At 48.6% G+C, this 13623-nt stretch overlaps 2 protein-coding genes across 5 annotated transcripts in view; one reads left to right on the plus strand and one right to left on the minus strand.

Moving 5' to 3' along the window:
* On the plus strand, window positions 1–1464 carry LOC108160227 (proteasome inhibitor PI31 subunit). 2 transcript variants are annotated; one of them, XM_017294079.2, is made up of 4 exons: window positions 1–72; window positions 283–503; window positions 561–955; window positions 1017–1464. In XM_017294079.2, the coding sequence occupies exons 2-4, from the start codon at window positions 339–341 to the stop codon at window positions 1267–1269; spliced, it is 813 nt and encodes a 270-aa protein (XP_017149568.1). In that variant the 5' UTR covers window positions 1–72; window positions 283–338; the 3' UTR covers window positions 1270–1464. The 2 variants fall into 2 exon arrangements, with proteins under 2 accessions (XP_017149568.1, XP_033247489.1); XM_033391598.1 differs by lacking the exon at window positions 1–72 and having other exon boundaries at window positions 131–503.
* The window catches only part of LOC108160226 (lateral signaling target protein 2 homolog), a 27274-nt gene continuing 15018 nt past the window's right edge, over window positions 1368–13623 (minus strand). For 2 of the 3 annotated variants that reach the window (XM_017294077.2, XM_033391594.1), the window contains exons 3-10: window positions 12644–12801; window positions 6737–6809; window positions 6374–6541; window positions 6051–6249; window positions 5381–5670; window positions 4617–4701; window positions 4186–4551; window positions 1368–2129 (exon numbers count right to left, since the gene is read on the minus strand). In XM_017294077.2, the coding sequence (XP_017149566.1) occupies window positions 2020–2129; window positions 4186–4551; window positions 4617–4701; window positions 5381–5670; window positions 6051–6249; window positions 6374–6541; window positions 6737–6809; window positions 12644–12801 (1449 nt within the window). In that variant the 3' untranslated portion in view covers window positions 1368–2019. The other variant, XM_017294078.2, reaches the window with a different exon arrangement.

The raw sequence follows: 13623 nt of genomic DNA on the forward strand, positions 1-13623 counted from the left end.
AATTGCAGCTCTGGTCACGTTAACCAGCTGTTTCTGGCAGAACTTATCCGTTTTCCATTACTGCAGAAATTCGTCAGTATTTACAGTATATTTTGATATATTTTATTCCAGAAGGCTCTTATTTGTAAACAAAGCAGCATTTGCCCTTTATTCGCTTTATTTAAAAAACGAGAGTTGTATTTGTATTTGTTTGTGTGTGACTAAATCTAAACGAACAGATGTGAAACAAATTCAACTCTAGCCAACCAAAAATTAAGATCATCTGTTTTTGTGCATCGTCAGGATATGTTGCACTTTGTCTTCTAGCCTCCTACTCGTGATTTACCGTTGCCGAAAATATGGAATCTCAAGCGTCCAAGACGGGTGACTTTTTCTACGGCTGGGATCTATTGTTCAAGACCATCCGGGCTGATGTCAACAAGAAGGCCGACGTGCTGATGGCACTGGTGCACTTTCTGCTGACCAAGCACTATAAGTTTCGCTGCGTGGGAATTGGCGATGATGTGAGTATTATCCTCCACACCATCCACATGCTTGAATAATGCTTTCGTTTCCTTTAGAAAACACTGTCGGAGGAGGAGGTGGGAAGTGAGCTGCTTCCTGACAACTGGAACGACGATGACACCAAGTACTCGCTCCGCTATGAGCACGAAAAGGTGCTCTATCTGCTTATTGCTCACATAAGCGAAGAGGACTTGCTTATCAATTTATTGGACATCAATACCAAGAATGTATCCAATATTTGCATCGATCCCGAAAGCCTGGTGGCCGCTGTTAACGGAAACATAACCACACTGGTGCCAACTGCTTCGGAGGTTGTCGACCGTTTCCGCAAGGAGCTGTTGGACCCAGTGTTCAAAGGAAATTCGCGCGAAGTGACCACTCAGACCATCACAGAGCCACAACGATCCAGTGCACCGGATCCACTGCGCATAGGGCCACCAAGACATGGCGGGTAAGGCAGTAGCAGATAGCTGAATATCCCGCACTCCTAGTACGATCCCTGTCCCGTTTAGATCATTTATGCCCGGAGGATATGAACCTCGCCCTTTTGGCTTCCCGGACATCGGTCGCGGGGACCTGGACCCACTCGGTCGCGGTGGTCCTGGTAATCTATTCCCGTTCCCCTCGCATCCCGGCATGCCTGGAAATGGTATCGCATATCCACGCTTCGATCCGTTTGGACCCGTCGATCCGAACATACCCAACCGCGGGCCCAATCCAGACCACATGCGCCCACCCAACTGGGACTCGGATTACTATATGTAAATGGAGTACTCGCAATGAGGAGCAACAAAAATCAATAGTTTATAATCCATAGTGCAGGTACATGTGGAGTACTTATTTGGAATGCAATGGGATTTAGATTGGATTTTCTTGAAAATAGTTTTATTACGGTTCATACACAAATACAGAATATTTCGATATACAATAAAATTCAATTCAGCCTGCAAAACCAAATAATTCCTTTTGTGATACGATTGCTGGCAAAAGAAAAATGTACAAAAATCTTAACTGAACTTAAGGACTGATGCTCCAGATCTCTCTCTCCTCGATCATCGCTATGTCATGGCTATTCATTTCGTATTATAAAGAAATCAATTTGTGTTTTTGTTCATTGCAAGTGCCAAATGTAAAGTTCAACATAATCTCAAAACATCTACAGAAAAATACATCCAGCGAAATGTCTGTCGTATAGCTAAACATTAGAATGGTTTGTTGTGGTTGGTGTTGCTTTGCTTACGCCTAGGCTAATATTATAAGTATTACCAATAATATTTTGCTAAATTAATGTAATGTATATAATATTTCATGCTCCTTGCTGCTGGTTGACTTAAATTAGCGCTGCTGTCGCCGCCGGGCAGGCATGCGTCCAGCGGATTGCTTAGCTGTACAACTAATCTTAATGTTTTTTGTGCCTTGGCTGCTGCTGCTGGCTGCTCCATCCCAAGCCGCGCGGCGACTGCTTGTGTGCAAATGTGTGTCGTGTCGGTCTCTCGCCGGGTGCAGTCCCTCGCATCAGTCCCATTCCCCGATAAACATGCGTGGTGTGGGCACATATCCGCGCGTGGGCAGCGGTAAATGGCGGCCATAGATGTGATTGTATGGTGATTCAACAAGCTCCGAATCTACAAGAAGCACAGAGATCAAAGATTACAAAGCGATTCCCAAATAAAATAAGCATTCCCTGAATCATTTAAGCAGATATTAATGTGTATGTACAACGGCAGTAGCTGTGGCTGTCCAGGAGTCTAGGAGTCCAGGTAAGAGTTAGTAAACATTTCGTACAGTTTAGTTCTGTTCACCGGGTTCTCAAAGTTGGCGGGTAGGTGGTGGATTGGGCAACATAAAAACTATGTATAATATACATGGTATGGTGGTATTTATATGTACAGCAACCGATCCGAAGGGGTAACCCACAAAACAAGTAACAGAAATCGACGTTGTCTATGCCAAAATAACCTCATTTTCAGTAAACGTAAACGTATGCGTATGCGTTCGTTCAATAGTCGAGTATTTGAATTTTCTTCAGGCTGAGACTGCGCGGCTTGCGTGGCTTTAGGTAGCCATAAATGGACTCCATGTCGCTGATGTCAAGGCGGCTGGCACTGCGCCCAGTTCTGGCAGCTGGGGGAGGTGGCGGTCCATGCAGCAGTCCATTTGCCGCCGCCTGGGCATTGTTCGCTGTTGGGTCATGTATTGGTGATGCTTTTTTTGATGCTGCTGCTGCTGCTGCTGCAACTGCTGCTCCTCCACTGGCATTAGTGGTCATTGTTGCTGTTGCTGTTGTTGTTGCTGATGCTGATGCTGCTACTGCTCCACCGCTAGATGATGCTGTTGTGGTCGCTTTCGCTTGTTGTGCTTGGGCTGATGCTGATGTTGCTATACTTTTGTTTTTACTATTGAAATTATTTTTGCTTTTCAAGATGTCGTCATTGTTTTTGTTGCTGTTCGTTAACTGTCTTTTGTTCTTGTTGCTGCTGATGTTGTGGATATTATTGTTGTTGCTGTTGTTGTTGTTCGTTGCATTGTCATATCGTCGTTTGTCAGAGTTTTGAAAATGTTTCGCCTCCTGCTGCTGTCGCTTGCCGCCCCGCCAACTGGGCGATGGCAGCACCGGCGCCTTGTGCTGGCTGCTCCTGTTGTGGTACTGCGTCCTGGCTGCCAAATTGAACCTGCCATTCGCATAGCCCCTGTCGGGGTCCATTGAGCCGCGTACCCGATCATAGATGTTGGCCGCCGACGGCGCCTTGGCCACAATGCGCTTGCGCCCGCCGTACATATACAGGGAGCCCTCTTCGTTCGGCTGCTCGAAGAAGCTTTCGGTGGACTGGGACTTGGTGCGCGAGCTGGCCAGCACGGCGGGCGCTTGGATCTGGCGCAATTGTGCTCGATCCACGTACATGTCCACCGTCTCCGGTCCCCGGCTGTAGCCCCTGCGGGCTGTAAGGTCGTCGTCAATGTCAAAGTCCATGTCGAAGTCGTCGTACTCATAGCAGTCGTCGTACCGCTCGTCCTGGGTCAGCAGTGTGCTTGCCGTCATCGTCGTCACCGGGTCTTCCTCCTGCACATGCTCCAGCACCGAGACGTCGCTCTCGCTGCACCACTTGACCACACCGGCCTGCTTCTCCACCAGACTGCCGCTCAGCCTCTGATGCCGGCGCAGCTGCTGCTGGCTGAGACTGCGCAGGGGCCGTGGCGGCGGCACGGACCCACAAAGCGGAGCCAATGCATAGCAGCTCACGCAGTTGCAGGCACCGGCAGCGCTCTCAGCCACCGGGCGGCGGGTGGAGAGACGGCGAGACACCTGGCGACCCACCGACTCCTCCAGGTTGTCGTAGAACGGTGGATGGGTGGGGTGGTTGGGCGCCTGGTGGCGCGCATGCCTCCCGCACTGATGCATGTGACTGTGATTGTGATTGTGATGGTGCTTATGAGGCGGATGTGCGTGCGGAGTGCGGGTCTGTGGTGGCAAGTGGTGCTGCTGGTGCTGCTGCTGCTGCTGGTGGCTACGTGCTTTGTTGGGTGTGCTTTGTGTCTTGGTTGTTGTGGCTGTTGTTAGGTCCGTTGGCAGTGACTGTGGTTGTTGCTGATGTTGTTGTTGTTGCAGCTGCAGCTGCAGTTGCATTTGCAGTGCGTGCGATTTGTGTTGAGGCGTGCTAGCCACGCCCTGTTTATAAATACCTATGCCACTCTCATAGCTGCGCGTCTGCCAGATCTGATGATGATGATTCTGCTGCTGCTGCTGCTGCTGCTGCTGCTGATGGCCAGGATGGTGGTGCACAGCATGGGCAGCCGCCGCGGCGGCCATCAGCTGCTGCTGCTGCTGTATGTGGTGTGGATGCATGCCCGACAAGTGGTTGTGTATCATCGAGGTCTTCTTTTGGCTGAGCGTGCTCATGCCTCCGTTGCTGTTGTTGTTATTGTTGATGATGTTAATGTTGTTGCCATTGCCATCCCGCTGATCCTTGAGTCCTTGCCCCGAGCCCTTCTTGCCCGACTTGACAAAGTTGGGCACTCGTGCCCGCAGTCCGCAATAGTAGGGATCATCTGTTGAATTGGAAAGTGCTGCTCAGTTTTGCTTCCCCTTTGTGGAATATGCATGCGAGTCTTACCGTATTTCTTGTTGTCCTTGCCCTTGTCCGACTTGCCGCGCGACAGTTTGATGCGTGTTTCCAAATCAATGTCATCATAGTCCGGCTGCGAAAGAGAATGGAGAGTGGAATCAGAACGATATTTAGCATGGGACTACGGTTATTAGTCAATAATATTCCGCTGCCTGAAGACCTGATATGCAGCCCCAAATTGCGCAAGGTGCGGACGGCGCACATAAACTCCACATAACTCCGAGCCCCTTTTTCAGTTGGCACTGACGCGGTCGTTGGGCTCAATTGGCAATCCGCCAGCAGTCGAGCAATCGAGCAGCGGCAACAGCATTCCGCGCATATTAATTACACGCGATTCGTTTGCAGTTATTTCTTGCTGAAATCCGAATATTATTGAATGCAACGAAACGGCCGTTGCCCAGTGAAGCTCAACGGCGAAATCTTCGCCAGTGGCCTGGTATGTCCACGTCTAACCACCTGCCCGCCGACCAGCAGACACCAGACACACCAGACAGAGGGCAGAACTGGAGCCGTAGAGGGAGACGAGTGGAATCGGAGACCCATTTTGCAAGTGGCCGCGTTGCGCATGTAACCAACCATGGGCAGGCAGGCAGCTCGTTGTGGCGGCGGTTCCACTACTAACCAAGTTGCCACACTTCTCTCCGGTTTGCTTTATTTGTGTTTTAACGCTGCCAAATTTGTACCCAACACTTGAGAGCAAACGATGCATGGGCAATCATTGGGGGATCTCCCTCTCTCTCTCTCTCTCTTACCTTTGGAATCAAATCGTGTGCATAGACATTGTCCCTGGGGGGCAGCTTGGGCGGCTTCTCGCTGCGTTTGTGGGCCAGTTGTTGCGTCTGCAGCAGCAGCTGCTCCCGCGTGGCTGCCACATGTCCGCTATTGCCGTTGTTCAAGAGCTTCCCCAGCTGCTGCTGGTGGCCGCTGCCAAATCCGGAGCTGCCCGAACTGCCGCCGCTGCCATTGCCAGCCACGCTGTAGGGATCCTCATCGGGTATGGGTATGCGCGGGCGATTCTTAATGTCCACAATGGGGCGTTGCACTGTGGGGAATAAAAAGGAGAGCGGAGCGGCGTTAGAAGACTCAAGCACCAGATTGTTGTTATTGTTTTGGTTTTAAGTATAACGGGACCAAGCAGCTGACTAGAAATTATCGATCATCGTGATTGGGGTATCGGAACTAGTTATTTTGATGGCCGATAAAAGGAGCGAACCTCGAAGTTTTCTACTGATGCACTTTTTGCTCGGTTTTCTTTTGTAGATTGTGATATTAAAAGAAACTTCTAACGCAACAGCATGGCTAAATAAACACTCGATTAGCCTGACAGTGCGAGGTGTCGGTGCAGAACACGGCGGGAAATAGTGTCTTTTTGGCGGGAAAAACTTGTGTTCTGGCGTAAAAGTGTGCTGTGCATTAACTCACCTGGTGGCAGCTTGCTCTTGAGCATATCCATGGCTACCACATTCACAATGAGCACCCAAATGGGGCACTCCAAGACATCGCTCTCCGATTTGACAAAGGCCACGGCCGACAGGCACTGCGTCTCCAAGCGTCGGCGATCTGGATAGGCACGGCGCAGCTCACGATTTACATTCGATTGGAACTTCTTCATGTCGAAGAGCTGTGGAGAACAATGCAGACAGACCAAAATTAGCATTTGCCAGTTGCAGTTGCAGTTCCAGTTGCAGTTGCACCCGTAGATGAACGGATTGAACGGATTTATGGCATGTAAGTGGGCTCCTCACCTTGACTATTTTTTCGGATTCGAGCGCCTGATTGGGCAGCTTCAAGATTTCGGCACCGATGGAGGTCTCCTCATTGGGACTGCTGGCGGTGCTCTTGACGTACACATTGCTCTTGGCATAGCGGCGGACGAGTATGTTGCCAGCGTCGTCCATTTTGATCTTCACGCCCTGCATTAGAGAAAATCACGAAACGAAAGTTGCTTAAGTACTTTTGAAATCTTTATTCTTCATTCTCGGGCTCTTTCGGCTAATGGATGTTTCTTGTCACATTTGGTTTGTTTGTTTTTTTTTTATGGTCGATCGCACAAGCTAATTTAATTAAGCCGTTGTCGCTTTAATTGTGCCGTAAAATTCCCTTCTTACCTGCCCGATGACGCGCTTCATCTCGTCCGTCTTCTGGTCCCGCATCGGATTGTCGAAGCCGCAGAGGCCGATTCTGCAAAACGAATGGAGAGGGGAGACCCAGTTGGGCAATCATTAGACAATCATAACCACATTTTATTAATTGCGAATCAATCAGCTGCCGCATTAGCCAAGAGACATAACAAAACAGAATGAAAAGCCAGCAGGCGGCAGGCAGCAAAATGTTGCCAAAACTCTGCCACACTTTGCGGCGGCAATGCGAGGCGCCATTCACTTTCTGGAATTGAGGTTGGCCTATGCCGAGGAGGTGGTGACTCACTGTCGTGTCTGTGCCGCATTTTGTTCCATTAAACGTTTGACAAAACATTGCATTGGCCATGGGCCTGGGTCTGGGCCCGGGCCCGGGACCCGGACAGAACGTTCAATCGCCTGACAATGATTTATGCCACATACTCGTACCCGTACATGCTGCAAAGTGTGGCAGCTGTAGCCGAAAATGTTCATAGTGAACATTTCATATTTGTGTTTCGCCAAGGCCTTCATTTTTCTGCCAAAAGGAGCTGAGTCATTAGTGGATTGGTTTATCGACGGTTCATTGACTGGCCTGCACTGCTTGCTGCCAGGAGAACTTCAAAGTGGTCCAAGCAGTTTTCACAGATCGGAGTCCCTTTCTGTCATAGATTTTCGGGGTATAACTTGAGGAAATCTTATTATTGAACTATGAATCGTAGTGCACCAACTGCAGCTTTGGCCAATGCGAATGATGAATGTTGCTTGGCTTTCCTCTCACTATCTGCATATCTGTGGCTTTGTTTTTCGTTTGCTTTTGCCGCTAAGGTCGCGCCGCCGAAAATGTCGGCAGAAAATGCTAACAAGAAGCGGCAAGAGGAAGCCGCAAAGGTAAACCCAGCAGCAGGCATCACGGAGCACGGAGCACGGAGCAGGCAGCCCCATCGGCAAGACAATGAAACCAAGCTAATTGTAATTGTCGTTTGCATAAAAGGCCACGGCATGAAGATGATGATGATGATGCTGCTGCTGCTGCTGCTGCTGCTGCTGCTGCTCCTGTCTGCTGCTGCTGATTCTGCTGCTGCTGATTCTGCCTCTATTTCTGGCCAACTCACTTGACGCCGCTCTGTCACTATTATGTTTTATGTTAATTTGTATAATGAAGCGCTGCCAACCCAGCAAAGCGCAACATCAGAAGCAGCACCAGCAGCAGCACCAGCAGCAACAGCAACAGCAACAGCAATAAGTAAGAACCACAAGACAGCAAGCAGCTACAATCGCCGTTAGCATCGCGCACTGACTGGCATTTGGCCATGTGCTTTAGTTCTGCCCGTAACGTCTGCCGCTCTGGCGTTGATTTATTGGCTAAATGCTTGTAAAAACCGTTGAAATGTGTGTCAAAGTTTTCCATGAAATGAAATCGACATGGACGGGTGCTGGCGCTGGTGCTATGGCTGCCGCTTACTGCTTGCTGATGTATGTTGTATGCCTTTCAAGGTTGCCTTGCCACCACTGCCGCACAAAGTTCGAGTAACTGCCAAAAGCGGATTTGCAGTTCTTTGTTTAGTAAATGCTTCGTTAAATTCAAGCCATCAAAAAAACCAAAGGGAGGGCAAAGTGGGCTGGGAATAGCATAAGGAATGCCAATATCAGGCCAGAACTATAGTCAGTCGTCTATATACAGAGCATGTCTTGTCCGCTCAACATTCACTTCTATATTGCCGATATCTTTATATACTATAGTATAATCGTACATATCGGTTGCAAGGTCGTCTGGTCTCAGGAGTACTGGACCTGGCCTGACACGCCTAAATGAGCTGAAAAGCGAGAGTGGTACCCAACAAACTGGAAACTGTTTCGATTTTCGAGTTCAAGTTAAACGTGTGCAGTGGGTCAAGCTGGAGGACGAGCTGTGGCTTCTTCGAGGAAGCACCACCACCAGCTCCATCTCCATGTTGTTGCAGTAACCGTTGTAGCGGCAGCAAATAAAACTGCAGTTAACGGCAACTGGTTTCGTTTCGAACGGCTGTCGTTGGGAACAGCTTTTGACCTGCGGCTGCGGCTGGGGCTGCGGCTGGGGCTGCGGCTAGTGTGAGGCAAAAAATGTCCAACCGGTTCAGATAAAAATACCATAGCAAAGACATATGTACATACATATGCATATAATATGTATATTGTGATATGTTTTAGTAAAAGTAAGCAAACGAAAGACAAGCCCAACCACAAATCGACACTTTCCAGTGATCGACTAACTAGTTTGGCTCGATTTGGCTTTAATTAGATTATGGCTAATTAAAGGCAAGATTTATTGCCCCGCCAATAGCTCCAGCTCGAGCTCCAGCCACTTCTCGATCATTTCCCGCTCCAGTTGTTTCAGTTGAACGGTCACACCTTTAAATTGTATCTCGAAGGCCGCCACAATTTGACTATTGTTCTTGCCCTGGCCTGCCCTGACAAATGTGGCACGTGTACGGCTGCTGCTGCTGCTGCTGCTGCTGCTACAATGACTAGTTTTGCAACGGCTCTGGCAGGCCGAAAACTGTCTTTTGTCTGGGGCCCACAAGTGGCGATCAAAAGCTCTCTCGAGAGGGAGCTCCAACCTTGGCTCGCCTCCGGGTCGCGCCTTTTTTGCCTTAGTTTTTTCCGCACGAAACATGCAGCACAGCACAGCACAGCACAGCACAAATAAAGTATGTGTTGCAATCGGAGCACAGCTTGATGTTATGATTTGATTTCCATTTGATTTCATTTCATTTGTCCCCTGGTACTCCACCCTCCACCCCCCCCCCCGAGCAGCAGTTCCCAGCAACATGCAAATTTGATTGGCAACGCCCACGCAATGAAGTGTTTCGCAAAGTACAAAAAAATAATAATACTCGTTAGGCTAGAGACGGGAACCGATGCTTGGAATACCCTAGAGGATACCCTCGTGGAATACCCTTCCTCTCCTGGCTCTTTCCTATGCCTCTTCTATGTATCTCCAAATGCATATACCCTCTCTATCTCTGCTAGGGTATTCAAAACCAACTGAAACTGTCATAAACTGCAAATTGTATATTGGCGCCATTTGAATTGTGGCCAAAAGATACGGTCGTGGGGGCAGACTGGTGCGGGGTGTGTCTAAGTGGTCCGACAATGACCACACAAAGGATTGGCCATTAATTAAAAGCGCTTGTTTCAGCTCAAAGTGTTCATTGATCGCTGGATTGTCTGTGCGTGTGCGGTCTGGCAGAGCGTTGAGCCCACGCCAGCCACAGCCACAGCCACAGCCACAGTCTAATTAATTAATTTACATGCAGCAGCTGTTGCACATAGATGTGGCGAATGGATGCGAGTTTTGTCTATGTGCGGCATGCAACACAAAAATGGAAGCAAACCTCGTCTTTAATTAGCAATCAGTATCGATAGGGGGAGACTGCGAGGGGAGAGAATGTATGTATGCTCATTGTTATGGTTATTTTCTATGTGTCACAATCTTCCAAACTGCTCGTCAGAGTCGTCTCCTCTGTTTTTGTACCCTTCCACCCATTTGCATATCTGCCAGATTTCCAATGAAAAGCATTGCGTGTGAATTAAAATTCTGTATGCATGGAGTAGATGATGGCTCCTGCCTGCCCGCCGGCCTGCCAGTCGACACATTCGGAGAGATACGACTGCTAGTGGCACCAACTAACAAGCACTGACAGCGGCTAATTAAACAAACAAGATGCTGCCGCTGCCGCTGCCGCTGCCGCTGCTACTGCTGGCCCTAGGACAGGCGATAAACCAAAGACAATGGCAATGACAACTACAAGGGTCTGCTGCCAGACCACAGGCCTGCATCGCCATAAATTATCTTTCGCCTGTGCCCGTTGTTTAGTTTGTTTGTGGCTGTGGGGGGCTGCGGGGGCATGTCTTGGCGGCAATCGAAAATTGATTAACCCGACACTCTATCCGCAGCATGCAAATGCAGTTTTCCAATTTCCAGCCGCTGCTGCCTGTTTTTCCTGATTTTTCGAGGCATATTTAACCTCCAATTGACACGAACAAGCAAAAACATTTGCAAAGAAGCGACAGACAGAGAAAGAGGGAGCGAGAGAGAGAGAGAGAGAGAGAGCCACAGAAAATGATAGAAGACAATAATAGCGGAAGACCAAAAGCTCATTGATATAAGGTTTGGCATACACTCATTGCCTCGTTCTCTCTCTCTCACGAGGCCTCAAGCTTTATCGAGACAGCCAGCTGCTGTCACGCCGCCTCTCCTTGCTGTAAAACACCTTGCGGGAGAGCAATGGAAAGGAGTGGGAGAGCCAATCGAAACGAGTGGGAGAGCAAAAGTGAGACCGATAGAAAGATGTGCAATGACAAGAGCAATTTGCATTGGCAATCTGTGATGACCTCGTCACGAACCAAAACAAATGAAAACGAATTGAATGGAATGACTTTCGTTATTATTTTCAATTTCATTTGTTTTCCCTCTCCATCTCCATCTCCATCTGCATCTTCATTGTCTTCTCTCCTTCGGACCAATCCTCCAGCCCCTCCCCTTGAGTTTTTGTGCGGTTGACATTTGGTCTGGCGGCAGCAACTTTATTTTTGCGGCCACAACCACAAAGGAAGCCGCCACTGCCACTGCCATGATGCCAGGCACTTGATGCCCTTATTGGGCCATACCAGATCTCCTCTCCTCCGTCTTAGATGTCAATATTTGTACACTGAATAGTCGGCGCATTGAGACCCACACATTGCGCATACGTAGGATCCATTGGATAGAATTTATGCTCCCAAAACTTCTTGACATTTGCGATTATGTGTGTGTGTGGGGGGGGGGGGGGGGGGGGGGGGGCTGTGGCGCAGAGACGGAGATGAAGCTGTGTTTGGGGCCGTGGCAGACCCCCAAAATTGCCACAGACACAATTGAACGTACGGCATTTGGCATTTTCCGCCATTTTGTGGCACGCAATAGCAATATTTTTGTTTCTCTTTTTGAAACGGAATATGTTAATAAGGCCCGACAATTGCATGCCCCCTCGAAAAACCTCTTGGCAGACGTCCAAACGAAAAAAAAAAAAAAAAACAGCCAAATTCTTGGCATAAATTGCTTTCGGCCGAAAACGGAAATCGCTCATTTCATACAAAAAAAAAAAAAAAAAGAAATAAACCCACGAGGAGTACGATGCAATTATTATAGCATTTTCACTCGGCTTTTTCGCTTTTTCTCATGCCACAAATTGTTTCCACTAAGGTCGGCATTTTGCAATGCCCCTGTCCGTGCTCCATGCTCCATGCTCCATGCCCGAAGGTTCTCTACTCCAACGGACAGCCTCTTGTCGGAGTGAAGTTCATCTGAGGAATTAAATTTTAATCGCACGCCCATCAATTTGATGGGCGTTTCATTCATTGCCCATTCGAGAGCACAGCAACAGCAATTAATTATTGTGCGACTATTACAGCAAAAAGTATTAGTCAAAGGGGAAGGCCATGTGCCACACACATCCATCGAGGCATCGCGGCATCGAGGCATCGCGGCTGGGGATGCCCTAGAGGTCTCCCTTCAGAACTTTTGTTTCGCCTTGAGTGACAAACTCCCCAGGAAAACCATCATACCCCCAGCCGCTCGGTGACCGTCAAAGAGAAAGAAGATGGGGCAGCATCTCCAGCTTCTGCTGGGGATTTTCTTTGCCAGTGGGTCAAGGGCACACATCGCATACTTTTGCCAGTGCCATAATTATTTATGTCTTTTCCATCCCATCCTATTTTGTTTTGTTTTTTAGCCAAGTTCAAAGGCATTGTTTGCTCATGTTTAATATGTTTTCGTTTTGGCGAGTTTTTGTTGGTTTTTCTGTTGCTTGTGGCACTGTGCCTTGCAATGACCGTTAATTATGGAAGGGGGGAGGGGAATGGGGACTAACTACTCACCGCATGCCGTCGAAACCGTCGTCGGACCCATTTATGGTCAGCACCGGGGCACGTGCGTATGCCTTGGCCACACGTCGATTCCGCTCAAAGACAATTACTTTGGCCCAGATCTCATCATCGATTTGGGTCCATTTGTCCAGCACTTCCTGTATGTGTTCCTAATAGAAGAGATGCAATATAAGAGTTTTAAAGATAGTCGATAGTTGAAACAGAAGATCTAGTGAAAGTTCTTCAATGAATAAATGGGATTCCTTCGGGAAATCTCACCAAAAAAACCCCTAACTGCACAGAAATGAAAGAAAAAACAGACCGACCGTCACTAATGCTGGCAATTTTCACTTTCCATCGTGATCTCTATCTCCCTCTCCCTCTCTCTGTCTGTCTGTCTATCTAGCGGTGTGTGTGTGTGTGTGTGTGTGTGTTTGCCAAAGTGAACGGCCTTGTTGGGCGCTTGCGTTTTAAGTTTGTTGTTATTTTGCACTCACTTTACTTTTACTTATTTTGTTGTTGCTTTTGTCGCTGCCTGCCATTACAAGCGTCCGTCTGTGTTTGTGTTTGTGTGTGTGTTTGCAGTTTGTTAAATAAAAGTTAAAATCAAATCGGAGCAAATGCTGACACGAACAGCGAGCCAGACCCAGAGACAGACTCCAGCCCCAGCGCCAGCCCCAGCGCCAGCTCCAGCCCCAGCGCCAGCCATAGCTCGCGATTCGTGGTGCTGCAGTAAGACATATAAAATTATAGACAACGATACGGCTTTTCGTTGGTGGCCGATGCACTGCTTTGCACTGCACTGCACTGCACTGGCAACTGCAGTTGGCGGTTGGGTTGGTTCGAGCTGCTCTGCACTGCTCTGCTCTGTTTAAAGTCTCTTTTTATATATATATAGTATGTACACGAGTCGAGTACTTATATGCATAGATATTTCAAGTGCTGCAAGCTGCGTTTGATTGCAGCTTTGTCTGCTATGCTCGGCTATGCTC

This window comes from Drosophila miranda, chromosome 3 (genome assembly GCF_003369915.1).
Source record: "Drosophila miranda strain MSH22 chromosome 3, D.miranda_PacBio2.1, whole genome shotgun sequence".
NCBI classification, from domain to species: domain Eukaryota; kingdom Metazoa; phylum Arthropoda; class Insecta; order Diptera; family Drosophilidae; genus Drosophila; species Drosophila miranda.